This window comes from Rhinolophus ferrumequinum, chromosome 12 (genome assembly GCF_004115265.2).
Source record: "Rhinolophus ferrumequinum isolate MPI-CBG mRhiFer1 chromosome 12, mRhiFer1_v1.p, whole genome shotgun sequence".
In the NCBI taxonomy this organism is placed as follows: domain Eukaryota; kingdom Metazoa; phylum Chordata; class Mammalia; order Chiroptera; family Rhinolophidae; genus Rhinolophus; species Rhinolophus ferrumequinum.
In genome coordinates this window covers 34,847,556-34,865,037 of record NC_046295.1, presented here as the reverse complement: position 1 = coordinate 34,865,037, position 17,482 = coordinate 34,847,556, and the positions used below count along the sequence as shown (strand labels likewise).

Sequence of the window (17,482 nt, the reverse complement as noted above, 5' to 3'; positions counted from 1 at the left end):
AGTTTCTCTTTGCTTGTGGAATTTTAGGTAGCCCTGGAAACAGCTCTGGCTGAGCATTTTGAGGGAGCGTGTTGTCCATGTGGAGTTAAAAAGGAAGGAGAAGGTGTAAGAGTTTCTATTAGTACGAGCACAAATTTCCAGGCATAAGCACTCTTCATCAGCTCACCCTTCCTTAGGCTAGAAAATGATTGGTGCCGTGCACGTCTTTCTAACAGAATGCTTTTCACACGTTTTAGAATTGAAATCTAGTGCCTAAATTCTAACAGCTGGAACAGTCTAATGCTGTTCTAAATCGGGATGCAAAGAATACATGCCTTTTTACTCCTCTGCTTAGCAATCCTTTCTTTTCTTTCTTTTTGTACTTTTCTTTCCAACATTTCAGAGGAAAGATGGCAAACAGAGGCAAAAGCTTTACTCAGAGCATTCACATCATCAGGTATAAACATTCAGCAGTGGTGCGGTTGGGAAGAGCAGGCAGGCCACCCAAATTGCTGGATGTACTTGGACCTTGACAGCAATCAGGTGGCTTTTTATACCCAGGATAGGGGCAGGAGTACTGATGGCTTGCGTTTCACTCACTGCTTTTGGGTCTTTTTCATAATTCTAAAAATGCAGAGCTTCTCATTCCTTAATCCTACACTTGAAACAAGCAAAATGGCCTTGCTTTCAGTTTGAAATGCATGGCTCAGGTCAGCAGTAAGGTCTGTGCCTTGAAAGGTTCCTGTGTTTTCTTTCTAAATGTTTGGTTGAGACAGAAGTAGTTTAGGGAATGCTACATGATCTGGTGTTTGGATAGAGGTTTGCCCTTACTTTCATTCTCCTTTGCATCTGTTTGCAGACCCCACAAATACAAAACAAGGTATTCTTGGGATAGTGAATGTTTTGTCCAAAAGAAATCAAAGTGGAGAAAACTTTCCCTCTAGGTGGCGCAGGGCTTGGTTTTGTTTTTAAGGAAAAGACACAAAATAGAGTTGAAGTTTGTCCTCCGTGTTCTTGTACCCATGCTGCTGGAGTTAATCACTCATCATCCCTTGTCCCAGCCTTCTCTGCAAAGAAGGTGTCAAGGGAAATTGTGATCTTGCAGAGGCGATCAGGCACAGGGACCGCTTGGCCACCATTGGGAGGCTGCATAGTTTGGGACATGGTGGAGAACTCATGTCCCAGGCATCCTGAATCTGCACTGACTTGGTCAGTTATTCTAAAACTTTTCACTTTTTGTGCTTTACCATACGTTTTATAAAATAGGAGTCTTAATGACTGCTATCCATACTTCAAGGGATTATAGACAACCAAAGAAATTGCCTATTTGAAAATACTTTTAAGTCATTTTTATATTTTTAAGATTTTCTATTAACCAATAGCTTTCTATTAAACAATAGCTAACATAAAATATTATATTAGTTACAGGTGTTAAGTCATTTTTAATGCATTCTTTAAAAAAAGTATTTAGTAAGGACTTACTATGTGCTTGGCTCTTTAAAATCATTATGTCATTATATTCTTTTAACAACTTTATGAGTTAAATGCTTGTATTTTCACTTTTTTACTCAGGAGGAAACTGAAGTTCCCAGAGGTTTATTAAATTGCCCAGATGTTAAGTTATAGATCCAAGATTAGAACATAGGTCTGTCAACTCTTAAATCACACCAGCTTGCCATACTGCAACATACACAAATATTAGTTTTTACCATTATGTGTGTTACATGGCATTAAACTATTATCTTCTCTCTCTTCCTTTAGGAAAAGCAGGTGATGATCTGAATAGAGACCATGACAGAGAACAGAAAGATCCTTATTTTGTGGAGACTCCCTATGGTTATCAACTAGACTTAGATTTCCTCAAATATGTGGATGACATACAGAAAGGAAACACCATCAAGAAACTGAACATCCAGAAGAGGCGGAAGCCCTCTGTGCCATGCCCAGAAAGCAGGGCCACACCTGGCCAGCAAGGTGTGTGGACTTCCACTGAATCTCTTTCATCCTCCAACAGTGATGACAACAAGCAGTATCCCAGCTTCCTCCTAGCCAGAAGCCAAGTTACATCAACTCCAATCTCAAGGCCGCCTGCCCCTCTGGAGATCTCCCCCACTTTTCTTACCATCCCAGAAACTCGACAGCTGCCACCACCCTCACCACAACTCCCAAAGCACAACCTTCATGTCACCAAGACACTGATGGAGACCCGGCGAAGACTGGAACAGGAGAGAGTCACCATGCAGGTGACACCGGGCGAGTTCCGAAGACCCAGGCTGGCCAGTTTTGGAGGCATGGGCTCCACAAGCTCTCTCTCCTCCTTTATGGGTTCTGGAAACCACAATTCTGCCATGCACCAGCTTCAGAATGGATACCAAGGCAACGGGGATTATGGTAGTTACGCCCCAGCTGCTGCCACCACTTCTTCCATGGGGAGCTCCATCCACCACAGCCCCCTGAGCTCAGGGATCTCCACCCCAGTGACTAACGTGAGCCCCATGCACCTGCAGCACATTCGCGAGCAGATGGCCATTGCCCTGAAACGTCTGAAGGAGCTTGAGGAACAGGTGCGAACCATCCCTGTGCTCCAGGTAAAGATCTCTGTCTTGCAAGAGGAGAAAAGGCAGCTGGCCTCACAGCTGAAAAACCAAAGAGCTGCATCCCAGAACGACGTCTGTGGCGTGAGGAAGCGGTCCTACAGTGCCGGGAACGCGTCCCAGCTGGAACAGCGCGCCAGGGCCCGGATAAGTGGCGGGGAGTTATATATTGACTATGAAGAGGAAGAGATGGAGAGCGTAGAGCAGAGCACACAGAGGATCAAGGAGTTCCGGCAGCTCACAGCAGACATGCAGGCCCTGGAGCAGAAGATCCAGGAGAGCAGCTCTGAGGCCTCCTCAGAGCTCAGGGAGAATGGGCAGTGTCGGCCTCCAGAGTGCCGGTCGGTGGCTGTGGGTGCCAATGAGAACATGAGTGACATTGTTGTGTACCACAGGGGCTCCAGGTCCTATAAGGATGCCACTGTAGGGACAGTCATTGAGACGAGGAATTCTGGGGTCAGAGTGACAGAGGCCATGCTTGGAGTGACTACCGAAGCTGACAAAGAAATTGAGCTGCAACAGCAGACCATAGAAGCCTTAAAGGAAAAGATCTACCGCCTGGAAGTACAGCTTAAAGAAACCACCCATGACCGAGAGATGACTAAACTCAAGCAAGAGCTTCAGGCTGCTGGATCGAGGAAAAAAATTGACAAAGCTATAATGGCCCAGCCGCTTGTTCTCAGCAAGATGGTGGAGGCAGTGGTGCAGATGAGAGACCAAATGGTCGGCAATCATGTGGACATAGCTGACACATGTGTTGGGACCTCTGTGCAAACGAGTAGCGTAGGCATCTCTTGCCAGCCTAATTGTGCGAACAAAGTTGTGGGGCCCGAGCTGCCCATGAATTGGTGGATTGTTAAGGAAAGGGTGGAAATGTGCGACCAATGTACTGGGAGGTCTGTGGAGACATGTGACAAGAGCATGGGTGTGGAAATCAGCGTCTGTGAAACAGGCAGCAACACGGAGGAGTCTGTGAACGATCTGACACTCCTTAAGACCAACCTGAATCTCAAAGAAGTGCGGTCTATCGGTTGTGGAGATTGTTCTGTCGATGTGATTGTCTGCTCTCCAAAGGAGTGCACCTCCCGGAGCGTAAACACAGAGGCTGTTAGCCAGGTGGAAGCGGCTGTCATGGCAGTGCCTCATACCGCAAGCCAGCACACCAGCACAGTTTTGGAACAGGTGAACCAGTTCACCAACACCGAGACGGCCACCCTTATAGAATCCTGCACCAACACATCCCTCCACACTTTGGACAAGCAGACCAGCACCCAGACTGTGGAGATGCGGACGGTGGCTGTAGGAGAAGGCCGTGTCAAGGACATCAATTCCTCCACCAAGCTGCGGTCCATCGGAGTTGGAACGGTGCTCTCGGGCAGTTCTGGGTTTGACAGGCCATCGGCTGTGAAGACCAAAGAGTCAGGTGTGGGGCAGATAAATATTAATGACAACTATCTGGTTGGTCTCAAAATGAGGACCATAGCTTGTGGGCCTCCCCAGTTGACCGTGGGTCTGACGGCCAGCAGGAGGAGTGTAGGTGTTGGGGATGAGTCTGTGGGAGAGTTTGTGGAGAGCTCCCAGCCCCAGGCTGCCCCTGGAATGATGACCGGCTTGGATCACCTCATTGAGCTTGTCCGGAAGCTGCTGGCGGAGCAGCAGACGCTGCTGGCTGAGAACTACAGTGAACTAGCAGAAGCTTTTGGGGAACCTCACTCACAAATTGGCTCTCTCAACTCGCAGCTCATCAGTACCCTGTCATCAATCAATTCTGTCATGAAGTCTGCAAGCACTGAGGAGCTGAGGAACCCTGACTTCCCGAAAATGAGTCTGGATAAAGTTCCAGGTAAGTGGTATTCTGAGGGACCTGGAAATCAGGGAGTGTGGGGACAACGTATTTCTAGGAGGTAAAGCCTTTTTTAAATGTTGGGACCATTTGTTGGCACCATGGAGAAAGCTTTAGAATGGTAATGAGTGGAATGAAAAGTGCAGTCAACTCTGCTGATTCTTATTGTCTGGTGTGAGGACTAAGGCTAGAAGAAGAAAAGCAAACTAGTGCTGGCTGGCCTAGCGGCTGTCTCCTGGGGCTGCTGGTTTGATAGGATGTCTTCTAGTTATTGACTTGCTCATTTCATATAGCACAGCTTGCAGAAAGTCCTTCACTGTTTGTAACTACAATTACCAGTATATTGTCAATAAAAAATACTGGTGTGAAATGTTTGCAGTTAAAACTTTTATGAAGGGGGGAGAAAGACTCTATGAATTCATTTATTAAGGCAGCAAATAATGATTGAATTCCTGCTGTTGGAAGCATACGGTAGGTATTGGCTCCTGTCCTCCTGGGGCTTACATTTTAGTTGGAGGCACAGGCAATAGACAGTGGACCTAAAATATGTCAGGTGGTGATATGTGCTATGAAGGAAAGAACTCCAGTTACAGCAACAGTGAGTGGTGGTGGTCGGGATGGGGGCAGTTTGAGATAGGGTGGTCCAGGGAGGCTTGTCCGAGCCAGAACTCTGACAGAAGGGAGCCCTTTCCCACGGGTCATTTGGATAGGTGCTTGCATTTTTGTCTTCCATTCTGGCCCTTACTCATTGGAATTCTTGCTCACCCCCTTTTTTTTTTTTTTTTTAATGGGAGCTAATGGAGAAATACCCCTGGAAGATTGTATGACATATTTCCCTGCCAGCCTCACTATCAGTTGCATGTATATCTAAGAGTACATAATATCATCTTAGGACTGGGTTCCAGCATGCCCTGGGGAAGGAAAGTCACTTTCCACTTCACTATAAAATGGGAATTAGAAGGACATCCCTCCTGTGAGGTTGCCAGTGTGTCGATCACTGGCACGCAGAGAGCACAGGGGGCCTTTGTTGTCATTGGTGGTGGTGCTGGTGGCGTGTTAGTGTTGTTTCCTTTGTTGACATGCTCAACTGTACTGTGAAGTTTGGGAAGCCACTACCAACATACTGTCCCCTCTGACCAAATGCTGGCTATAAAATAAATATAAATGCTTCAGATGATTTGTATAGTGTGCATTAAATTTCATTGTAAGGTGAAAATGAGCAGGATAGACTTCAATGTAAGTAAGCCATTGACAAACATTTCAAAGTCTTTCTGTTTCCCTTTATCGCCTAAAAGGGCAGCAGTTAAAATGGACCAAAATACTTCTTTTATATCATCCTAGGTTTCCACTGTCAATCCTGAATTAATATTAGTTTTTAGTCACTGTACTGTGGAACAGATAGTTTATTATAGAAGAAAAAAATGAACATCACCATGAAAGTTGATATGTGGGTTTTGCCTTTTAGAATCAAAGGAGTCTAAGAAATGCACAGGAGAGTCGTTTTAGAATAAATAGGGTCAAAATGATATGTGGATTGAAGCAAAGTCTTAAGTAACTAAGAATATGTCTGTTTCCATTTCTTTTTTAAAATCATGATGTCAGATAGTGAAGTCAAAATAAAACTCTTAAATACCTCCAGCCACAGATGGTCATCCATTATAAAAGCATTCTCCTGCCAGCCTTCCTCTCTCCTCCCCAAACGGGGGTTTCTATTTCACATTCTTGCCAGAAATATTCAGCTGAAACATTGGAGTAATCTGCCTGACACCCTGAGCATCAAGCGCAGGGAGAAAGTTTTGTCTGGCCATGGTACAGTGTTTTTTGGTCTGTTTCCAGTCACGCTGACATTCCACACATCGCTGTTTAGATCTGACCCTGTAAGTGAACACCTAATTAATCAGCTAAAGTGCATGAGACCTACAGTATTCGTGAACAGAAGTATAAATATTTTTAATAGCAATTATTTGGTCATAGTGGCAGCTCCCTCTCAGAGCACGCGAGACCCACTTTCAAGTATTTCTGAAATTCACATGACATTTGCGTTTTAAACATGTGCTTTAAAGTTCTAATGAAGAAGGAATTTGGTTAGGAACTCAACCCAGGATACTGAATTTTTGTGCTCTGGTGTTGGTAATATGGACTGAAAAGGAAAGCAGCTTGATCTAGTAAGGTAGAGATTCTCAGTGCCTGCCAGCTGTGAAGAGTAAAGGTGTGTCAGAATGCACTGTGGCTTACTATGCACACCATACAATAGAGAATATTGCTCACGCACAATGTTCCATGCATTTCTGTAGCAACAGACATACTGGAATATAGAAAGATTCATGTCAAACTTTCTTCCCCAAGTAAAACACTAGGGAATTTGGGTTTGACATCTACCAAAAAGAACATATAAATGATTGCTTATGTGAACCTAGTAGATATTTTAAAGAAGCTTAGTTTGGGCTCTGAAGCCAGGCATTCTGGGTTCAAATTCCTTCTCTGCCACTAGGACAAGTTGTCTTTGTTCCCTCACAGGGTTGAAATGAAGATTTAGTGAGTTAATAAGAGTAAAGCATTTGGAACAGTCTGCAGCAGAGTATAAATAAATGCTCAATAAATGCTGGCAGTCATTTCCGTTTTTAGTACTTCCAGAAATGAAAATGTAGATATGGAGCAAATTGCCAAACAGAAATTGTACAAATGATCTTTTTGTTTTCAATCCAAATTTTATCTTCCTAATTCTGGTTGGCCATCACTTTTTTCCCCCCAATTATTTTGCTTCCCCAACTAACCATTGTATCCAGAGAAAGCAATACATAGATAAAAAAGGGAAAACAAGAAGTACAATAAATTTTCAGTTCAGAGTCGTTCAGATTCTGTGGGAAAGCTCAAACTGAAGCTGCAATTAAATTAAGTGTATTAGTGTCCAACTAGAGAATTCCCTTCAATTTGCCTTGGGTTGAAGATTTGAGGGTATCAATTTTTAGTATGCAAAAAGGCATTTTTAGCAGCATCACAATGCCTAAACTCCTATTCATTTTCTTAAAATTATAACTAGAGTATGCGCTCATAACAAATTAACAATTCAAACGAGCACAAACGAAAGAGTGGCAGCCTCCCTCATGCTCTTATGGGGTAACCCCATGTGTGTGGGTCTGTATTTTAGAGACGTACTTTTTAAAAATAATAGTTGAATCATACATATTCTATGTATCTTTCACATAAAACATCACAAACATTTTTCCAGGATTTAGAGACAATGTCACAGTTTTGATGCAGCTGGAATTTGGTGGTGACCATAGATGGTCTATAAAGTACTTTTTTTCCTGGTAGTTGGAGTTTCATGTATTTAATATTTTCTTTCATGGAATTAAAAAGGTAAGATGAAATAAGTTTCTGTTTTCACAGAAACCTGAGGGAAAAAAAATGTTTATTCTTCCTGTAAATCAATCGGATTGCTTTGGTTTGAGGATTGGGATAATTTTTTTCTTTTTTTCCTTCTGAAAGAGGAAAGAGAAGAGAAAATTCTACACCAATGACTTGGAGGTACAAATATTCTAAAAGTATATAACTGTCTCTGAGAAAATACAAACAAAACTCTAACAGTGGAACTTAACTGCCTACCACATGATTTAGAGAAAATTCATCTCTCAGACAAAAGAACTGCTTTTTAAATCAGCTTCCATATTTGTACTCTTAGTTATCTCGGGCTTGTTAAAAAGTTTATGAACTTGAAGTCATTCCCATAACTGTGAAAGCAATTTTGTAGACAGAGATGTGAGCCAAAGCAAAAGCAGGGAAATAAAAAAATCATTACAAAATACCATTTCTAGTTAGTTTTCTCCTAGTTCAAATAATTACCATTTACTTTTAATGGTAATCACAATTTTAATCACAATTTTTCACAATTTTTATCACAATTTTTATCTTTTGATAAATACTGCAAGAGTATCCAAATAATCCAAACGAGACATTTCTGGAATGTATATTCCAGTATATAATGCAGTGTGCATGATGGAGTTAGTGGCAGGCCTGCTGACCTGGAAGTCAGAAGAGCTGACTCCTGGTATTGGCTGCAAAGGAACTTGGAGTTTCACTTCAGAGACGGAGGGTTTGGGCTGCCGTGTCTTCCTGTGTCATGAGAAGGGTGGATTAGATTTTTTCTTGCTTGGAGCCCTTTCAGCAGAATTTTTCTATAAAAGTATTTTATCACCAGGCTGCCCATCAGGATCAGCTGGGGAACTTACCCAAAATCGTTTGGTTTCCTGCCACCTACCGTCACCACCAACCACCCAATAGGCACATCCAGGCCCTGTTTCAGGGAAATACTGTTGGAATAAACAGCCTTAGAATGAGGATTCTTAACCTGGGGTCCATAGTTTCATGAACAGTTTTGTGTCTGGAATTTATGTGAAGAAAGTATATAATTTTCACCAGAGTCTCAAAAGGGATAGCTGACCCTCGGATGGATTGATATTACAGATCTAAGACATCTGTTTCAGACCTTGGGAAAAAGTACTTCAGCCCTGAGGAAAAATCTTTTACAAAGTTTAAAATCTGTTCACCGCCTTTGTGAGCCCTTGAGTTGACACTTGTTTGAAAATTTTCCTCTTTTTAAACTGATACATTATCATTTTCAGTGGATGTGCACTCTGGAAAAAAATATGCAAATTTACTTTGACACCTGTACTATGAATGAATCCTAAAGCATGTATGTAGTTCATTTCTGGCTAACGCATGGAGATTGGTGGTTTTTGAGAACTGAAATGGCTTTGAGTTCCTGGATGTCCAGTCATAAATGACAAAGGGAATTGTTGATAGTGGATGATGGCTACAGCTGTTTATTCTTCCAAACAGCAGGTCATTCATATCGCAGTCAAGATATGACCCTTCTCCATACAGGTCAGTTGATAGCTATGCATTCAATGTCAACTGTATGCAAAGTGTGGTATTGCAACAAAGATAGAAAGTGGTCTATACCTTGAAGAACGTGGGAAACCAAGATGTGTAGCGGAAATACGAATAACATCCTATGGTGGTACATGTTAGCCATCAAAGAATGTGCAGAAAGAAAAATGCGTGAAGAGTTCAGCAGCAGTCAAGCCCTCTGAGATCAAGGGAGGAGAGGAGCTAAGGGAGGAGAGGAGGACTGTAGTTACATTTAGAGGAACACAGAGTACATCTGCTTATCCCGACTTTAGTTAATGCAGCCTGTCAGTGTCGGTTTTCTGGGTTGCTTGGGATGGTGTGTAATTAAATGTGGGTGGGGTTGTAGTGAAGGAGAATCTGATTCTTGCATTTTAATTTCTAAGTACCCACTGTTAGATACATTCATCATAGCTGTCCGGCATTTTCCCAGGAAAATATTAAAATGGCCCTAGAAATTGAAGTGTTTAATATCCAGTTTAAATTGACTGTTTATGTTGGTGACTACACGCATTGGCATTCAGGGAGTGTTCTCTGAGAGGTGATCCTAGGAACACAAACCAACATGTGGGCTGAAAAGGGCGAATTCATGCTCAAGGCCCTTTTCTTTATGGAAAACTAGATGTATTATTTCAATCCTTTAGAATTCTTAGTTATACTTTGGGAAAATACCTAAGTGATTGAAATGGCGTCCATAATGATTCAGGAATTTCAGTCCTACCTCTTCTTGACAAGTAAGCTAGATGTTCTTTAAAAATCAACTCAGAATGTCTAGCTGAAAATTTGGCACAATAACATGGTTCATTAGCTGGCCACACTATTCCTAATTGTGTTTTCAGAAAGCACGTGACATTATAAACAAAAATATGGGTTAACATGCCAGAAGAGTTGGAATGTGTGAAGAGAAACACTTATAATTCATTTTAATATACTTTTAAAAATCAACTTTCTAACAAATTTAGAAACACATTGCAACATACCAACAACTAATCCTCATTCTAGATGGATAAATACCTCGGAGGAAACTGGACAAGGTGATCTCTTTAAAACTCCTCCAGCTCCACTTGTATTTTTCATGGAATTATTTTTCTTATCAAATAGTTTGCTTATAACATTTCTGAAGTTAAGAACACAAAAAAAGTTTTCAAGTTACTTATTTTTCATTATAGTTTGCCTTAGCTAGTATAATTATCCATATATTAAACACTTAACTGCACTTGAGAAATAGAATTAATGCTTCGAAGGTGTTCTTATTTTCCAAAACACTGAGATTTCTATCACTTGCTGTCTTTTAGTTATTACTAATCTGGTCAACTTGTAAAATGAGGCCCATGCTTTATTGGTTTCATGGCAATTTTAAGTTTGAGTTATTGACCAAAGACTGCACAGTTGCCCACTGCTCTGTTCACTAATTCCCCGGTGGTGGCTGTGGAAAGCATTGCCACCTGGTGGGAGTTTTGAGCGTGTAGGCCAGAGAGCCAGAATTCTGAAGGTGGTTTGTGTTAGTCCTGTTGTTTTACCCATATGGTTTGGGTGGTATTTACTGTTTGCCATGGGTTTCTACCATTAGCGGTCCAGGGCAGTAAACTAAACCGGTAATTCCTAAGAATTCACATGATCCAAGTTGATGGATTGAAACCAGATGGAAGTCTAAACTCTCGTTTTCAGCAGTCAAGTTTTATTTTTGTATTGGTTATTTTAATTCAGTCATTCTCAGTCTTGGGTGCTCATTAGAATTACTTGGGGAGCTTTTTTAAAAAAGAAAAATGCTAAGTTGGGGGCCTACCTCAAATAGTTCGTTGCATCTATTTTTTTAAGACCCTATCTCCAACTCAGGTGATTCTGAAGGGCGGCCAGGCTTGAGACCATTGAATTTTCCTGGCCACTTTATTTCTGGCTTTCTTGGTTATACTTTTCTAGTGTTTTACTTAAACACAGCAGTCATTTGTCAGTCTTATGCTGGTGCACATGTCATCTTATGTGTGCCCTATAACTACGATGGGTCTTATTGAGTTCAGACAATTGTTTATGGGCCATTTAACACCAGCCAGAGTTTCAATACCATCTGAAAAACATCTTCTGGCAATAAAAGTGACAAATTCCCTCTGATTTTAGTGAATGAGAACTAGTTTAACATTTAATATTGTTCTTTGCCCTGCTAGTTGCCCAAACAGAATCCCGTGACTTTCGGTTGCATTACATAGGCACTGTATTTTTTGTTTGTTTGTTTCAGGTACACAAAACAAAGTGACAACCCCCTACCCCAATCTACTGCCCCCCTGACATCGTACGTATCTATTACAATTCCATTGACTCTATTCCCTATGCTGAACTCTATATCCCATGACTATATATATATATTAAATTATAGTTGGCATACAGTATAATTCAGCTTCAGGTGTACAGTGCAGTGATCAGGCATCTACACCGTCCATGAAGTGGTCTCCCTAATAAGACATGAGCCCATCTGACACCCTACAAAACCTTAACAACATATTCCCCAAAGTGTCTCTCTCATCCCCATGGCGATATGGTAGTTACCAATTTGCGCTCTCTAATCCCCTCCGCTTCTCCCTCATCCCCTCCCACCTCTCATCTAGCAACCATCAATTTTTTCTCCGTATCTCTGAGACTGTTTCTGTTTACTTAGCTCATTTATTCAGTTCTTTGGATTCCACGTATAAGTGAGATCATAACATAGGCACTTATTAAAGGCTTCCTACTGTCTCGTGCTGTCCTAAGCGCTGAAGAGGGCACCAAATAGGAACATAGCATGAAGGGACTCAAGGAGCTTACATTCTCACCGAGCAGCCCCGATTACACTGAGAAAACAGGGCAGGATATGTTTTGGTCAGGACAATGAGGGAAATGAGGTCTCAGTGGAATCGTATCATAGGAAAAAACTATAGAGGAAAGACAATTGGGGCCAAGTCTTGATTAGAGTATGGGTACAGCTTAACTGGCAAAGGCAGCTGAAATTCCAGGCCTGTAGAACCATGTAGTATAAAGAAGGGCACAAAAGTGGGCGTAATTCAGTCACCATACCACTCTTAATGAGTGGAGGGTAGGAGTACTTGAGCAGGAAAAAAATCCCATGGGCAAGAAGACTATCCACATTCATCAAAAAGGACCCTCAAATGCCTGCTTGAGGGATTGGACCTTGATTGGAAATGCTTTAAAAAGCCCTAGTTTACAAAACTAAGCTATAGTGAAGAGAAGTGGGGAGATTATCTGGGAAAAGGAGGGTGGGGTGGTGGGGATTTGATGGGTAGTTAGAAATGTTCTTTCTGTATCTTAGTTAGGGAGGTGGTTACATAGGCATATATATACATTTATCAAAACTCACCAACTCTACACTTAAAATCTGTTCGTTTTATTGTATATAAATTATACCTCAATTTAAACTATTTTTTAAAGCCGTGTTTAAAAAGAAAGATAGATAAGCTATGGATTAAAAGACTCAAAAGCCATAGCAACCAGTGGAAATATAGAACTGGGATTCTGATTCAAAGACTATAAAAAATGTTTAAGAGACCACTGGAGAGATTTGAATACTTACCAGATGTGGGATACTCTTAAGAAATTATCTTTTTTTAGGTTTGTTAGTCTTAGTGTTATAATTATTTTTTAAGAGTGCTTTGTTTTAGGAACATATACTAAAATATTTATGGGTGAAAGTGATAGAATCTCTAGCTTTTGCTTCAAAGTAACCCAGTGTGAGTGGGTGGAGGAAGTATAAATGAGAGCAGATAGCTCTGATCATAGTTGAAGTTATTAATGGGAACACAGGGATTTATTATACTGTTGCCTACTTTTGTATATGTTTAAAGTTTCAATAATAATACAAACTATTAATGTATTTGCATTTTAAAAGTCATTGTTGGTTCTTGAATGGGAAAATGCTTAGTGAAAGTTTCTCTAGGAAGAGTTTTCTGGCACTGGGGATTAACTGCTGAGACTTTTTAGAGGTTACTGTAGTAATTTCAAAGTAATGTGGAGTGGACTTGGAGAAGGAGGCATGAAGATAAGTGAAGATAAATGCCCAGCTTTGTTTATTTTGCTTAAAGTAAGTCAGAGGCACTGTAGACATCTCATATTTGCTGTTAAGGGGACACATCAGGTCATGGGGCCATTAAGTATTATTTGGACAGCTGCATTCAGCATCGTGTCACACGTGAGGAGGCAGGTAGATCTGTGAAAGAATTACCTGGGGAGCTCCCCATGCCTACAGAACTAGAGGAGGGAACATTATGGATAAAGTGTCGTTCACAGAATTAGGAAATGTGGGTTCTAGTCCAGCCCTGTGGCCTCAGGCAAGTCACTGGACCTCCCTGGCCTTCAGAATGTTTAGCTTGGATATATGAGAATTAAAACTCAGATGATCTCTAATGCCTCCCTTGGACCATTTTTTCCTCCCTTCACCCTTTTTATTAATTACGGTGTCATTGTTTAAGACCAGTAGTTTCCAAAGTGGACTATCTGCATCAAATTCTCTTGTGAATGGGTCAGTGGGAGATGTCAGAAATGCCTCGCTCAGATCTATAGAATGATTTTCTGGCAAGTGCCAGGATTCTGCATTTTACAAATATCCCAGATGATTCTTGTGAACAGTTTGAAGAGAACAGTTTTAGAGGCTGTCACAGTTCTTTTTCTTCTGATTGCCTCAAAATATAATCAGTACTTACATTTCTTCTAAGGATACGAGGGATTTCAAAGGTTTTCTTTAAAAGAAAATTGTGGTCAAATTCTTATCACATTATTGTGGGTAGGTTTAAATTTTTTTTTTGTATTGGTAACTTATGCTTATAATGCATAATTTAAAAAATAATAGAGACATAAAGAAGAAAAATGTAACAACCTATTTTTTAAATTTTAGCCCTAGAAAAACAGTATTAAACAGGTTTGTTTTATATCCTTCCAGACTTTTTCTAATATGTATGCATATAATTATTTACCAAAATAAATTTGTTTTGTCCATACTATTTTATAACCTATTTTTAAAATTCACTAATACAGTATGTTCATCTTTCTATGTTAATAAATGTCCACCTATATCAACATTTTTAATGGCTGCGTGGAATTCCTTTGAATAAATGTACCAGAGCTTATTCCACCATTTTCTTACTGTCACTCTGTGGTATCTGCCCACTTTTATTGTTTTACCCATGGAAACATTGAGAATCCTTCTATATCTTTTTGTATATCCTCAGGATTAAATTTCCAGAAATCAAATTAAGTCAAAGAGTTTTTATTCATTTTTAAAAAGTGATTTTGAACACAGTTCATCAATATTCACTATAGAAAAAAAAAGACAGATACAAGGAAAATTTAAAATCACCCAACTTCCGTATAACTTTTTCATATATGTGTGTGTATATATCAGAGTGTTTTGATAGAGCCATACCATACATAGAATTTTATTACCTGTTTTTCTCATTTAACCATATATTGTAAAGATCTTTCCATGTCAGCCTCATTGAAAATTTGTATATACCTACATACATTAATTGCATAATACTTAATCCAATTTTTCTGTTTCTGTCAGTGAACAAATATTAAGTACCTAATATATGAAAAAGCAATCTTGTGTGGTGAGAGAAACAAAGCAATGTGGATGTGGCGAGAGAAACAAAGTTGATTAAAACTGTTTGGTGTCCTTAAAATATTTCCCGAGTAAAAGGGAGTCTAATGTGGTCACACACATCATCTAGTACCTTGTATTATAGATCCTGTGAGAGGGTATGAAGGAAGGGCTGTGAGAGCTCAGAGAAAGGCAAGTGATTTTTAGTTAGGGAGGTGAGGGAAGGCTCGGAAGAGGGAATGATGGAGGGTTGGACCATGTGAAGCTGGGAAGGAGGAGCCTGCCGGATAGGAAAGGGCGTAAGCTAAGGCGAGCTATCAGGAGCCGGAGTCGTTCCATCGACTGGGATGGCAAAGGACCACAGGCATGGTGGGAAATAAACGTGGAGAGGTGAATCGGTGCTGGATTGCAGATGATCTAGAATATCTGGCTAAGCAGTGTGGACTCTGTTTCCTGAGTGGGGAGAGCTTTTTAGATGGTTCAGGTGTTGTGTTAGTTGGTGTAAGCTGAGCAGGAGTGTTGCTGAGCAGCAGTGTTCGCGCCCTGGAAGAGGGAAGGAAGCAGGGCAGTCAGGGTGCTACGCTGGTGGTCCGGACGAGCTACAGCAGCCAGAGCAGAGAGAGGCACTGTGGGGTGAGAATGACAAGCCTTGGCAGAACTGATGTGGTAATAAAGTCAAGAAGGCCTCGAGGGTTTGAGTTTGGGTGTCTTTGATAATAGTGCTGTTTATGCAAAAAGAAAACACGGGGTGGGTAGGGAGAGTACTTGAGAAAAGGATGAGTTGCAAGAATCTTTTTTTTTTTCCCCAAACCGTTTAGCACATTTTGTTTGTCCTAGCATCACACACTTCTACACCCTTCTCCTTCCTGACAGGAAATCATCTGGCGTTCACCTGTAAGTGTGGAGGCCTTCAGTTAGGAGGACCGTTAAACACCCATACATCCCATCATGAGCAAGAGGTGGGGTCCACTGAAGGGGAGCCCATCAGCAGCCAAGATACCTGCCCGTCGCAGGAAAGCACGCTGTCTCCAGTGAACCTGACAGATGACCAGATAGCCTCTGGCCTCTACGGTAACTTTCCTCACTCACAGTCCTCAGCATCGGGATTCTGGGAGCAGCATTTGCCGGTATTTTCGGTCTAATGTCAGTGTGCCTTATACATTGACCTGGAAGAACAACATACAGGTGTTAGAGGGAGACCTAGAGGAGCCTTATTAAGATTATACTAAAGAAAGTGCTGTGCAATCCCCTTGATAAAGCTCACCTGGTTTTGTGAATTATGGAATATTTTAAACAGCGTTTCACTCTTCCACTGTCTCGTAGGCATAATTTCTTTCCAGATTATCTCAACTGAAGAAAAACAAAAAATACTTCCTATTTCAGTGCCTAAATGGTTTTTGAAGATCAAATGAGACACGGCATCACTTTATAAACAATAAAGTCTGATGCAAATTTCTAGTTGTCACTGCTGTTATGTCTGGGAGTACTAAGCATTTTTCTTTTCCATTTAAAGAACATTAATAACGGAACTTTGAATTATTTTTCTTTGCATGCACACAATTTTCCAATGGATTTTGTGCAAGTTTCTCATATACGCATACCAAGATATCTATACTTACATGAATGAAAAAAATGTACATGAAGAAAGCTCACCTATTCACTTAACTTGTATGAGTATGAGTTATGTTAATTTTGATCACCTTGATTTACTCTTTCACAGTATGTACACATAATGAAAGTACACTGAAGTCCATCATGAAGAAGAAAGATGGCAACAAAGATTCAAATGGAGCAAAAAAGAATCTTCAGTTTGTTGGCATTAATGGAGGGTAAGGAAAGATGGTGTTACTAGTGTTTATACAGGATCTGTCTATATCTCCTTTGCCTCCTGCCTACTCAAGTTACATTTAAAGGTGCCTAGTGTGGGATGCTGCCACATCTTGGTGATGGAAGATTGCCTCCTCAGAAAGGTGCATTTGGGCTTCTCTTCTGTCCTCTTCTTGCTGTCTTTAAGGATGTGTCACTCTTGAAAGGATACCTGATGAAGCTGAACCATGTACATCTTCTCACCTCTGATCTGAAAAAAGTAGTCTTCAACAAAAGCAGCAGGTTTCCTGCACTTTGGACAACTTATACTTACCTGTAGCAGAACAAACAGAAAGACTGAGAGCCCAACGTCATGGGCCAGTGATAGTCATCCACTCCTTCAGAAGGGGTTGTTTTGCTTGGCTCTTCATGTTTACAAAATTTTAGGGCCTTTCACCCGAAGAGTAATGTAGCCATGCCACCAGTTCTCTGCTTTCTAAATAGAATGTATATTAGTTGTTTGTTCCTTCTCTTCTGCTTGGCTCAGGTAAATAGCTAAGCCTGTTTGTCCTTCCACAATTAAATCAAAGCAATTTATTAACCCGATACGTGGCCTCAACAAGAAAGCAAGAGTACACAGTTAGTTGAGATCATGTTTACAGTAAAGGGTACCACAGAGATGTAACTTAACGCTGACTATTTTCCAAATATTTTAAGTTTTATTGGGTGATGTGGCCCAGAAGGTTTTGCAGGACATGTACAAGAGGAACT

The 17,482-nt window shown here is 40.9% G+C and overlaps 1 protein-coding gene across 4 annotated transcripts in view; it reads left to right on the top strand.

The window, feature by feature from the left end:
- KANK1 (KN motif and ankyrin repeat domains 1) overlaps positions 1-17,482 on the top strand; it is a 187,788-nt gene that overhangs the window by 158,437 nt on the left and 11,869 nt on the right. For all 4 annotated transcript variants that reach the window (XM_033122896.1, XM_033122895.1, XM_033122897.1 and 1 more), the window contains 3 exons: positions 1,741-4,416; positions 15,779-15,976; positions 16,626-16,734. In XM_033122896.1, the coding sequence (XP_032978787.1) occupies positions 1,741-4,416; positions 15,779-15,976; positions 16,626-16,734 (2,983 nt within the window). The remainder of the gene's footprint in view (positions 1-1,740; positions 4,417-15,778; positions 15,977-16,625; positions 16,735-17,482) is intronic.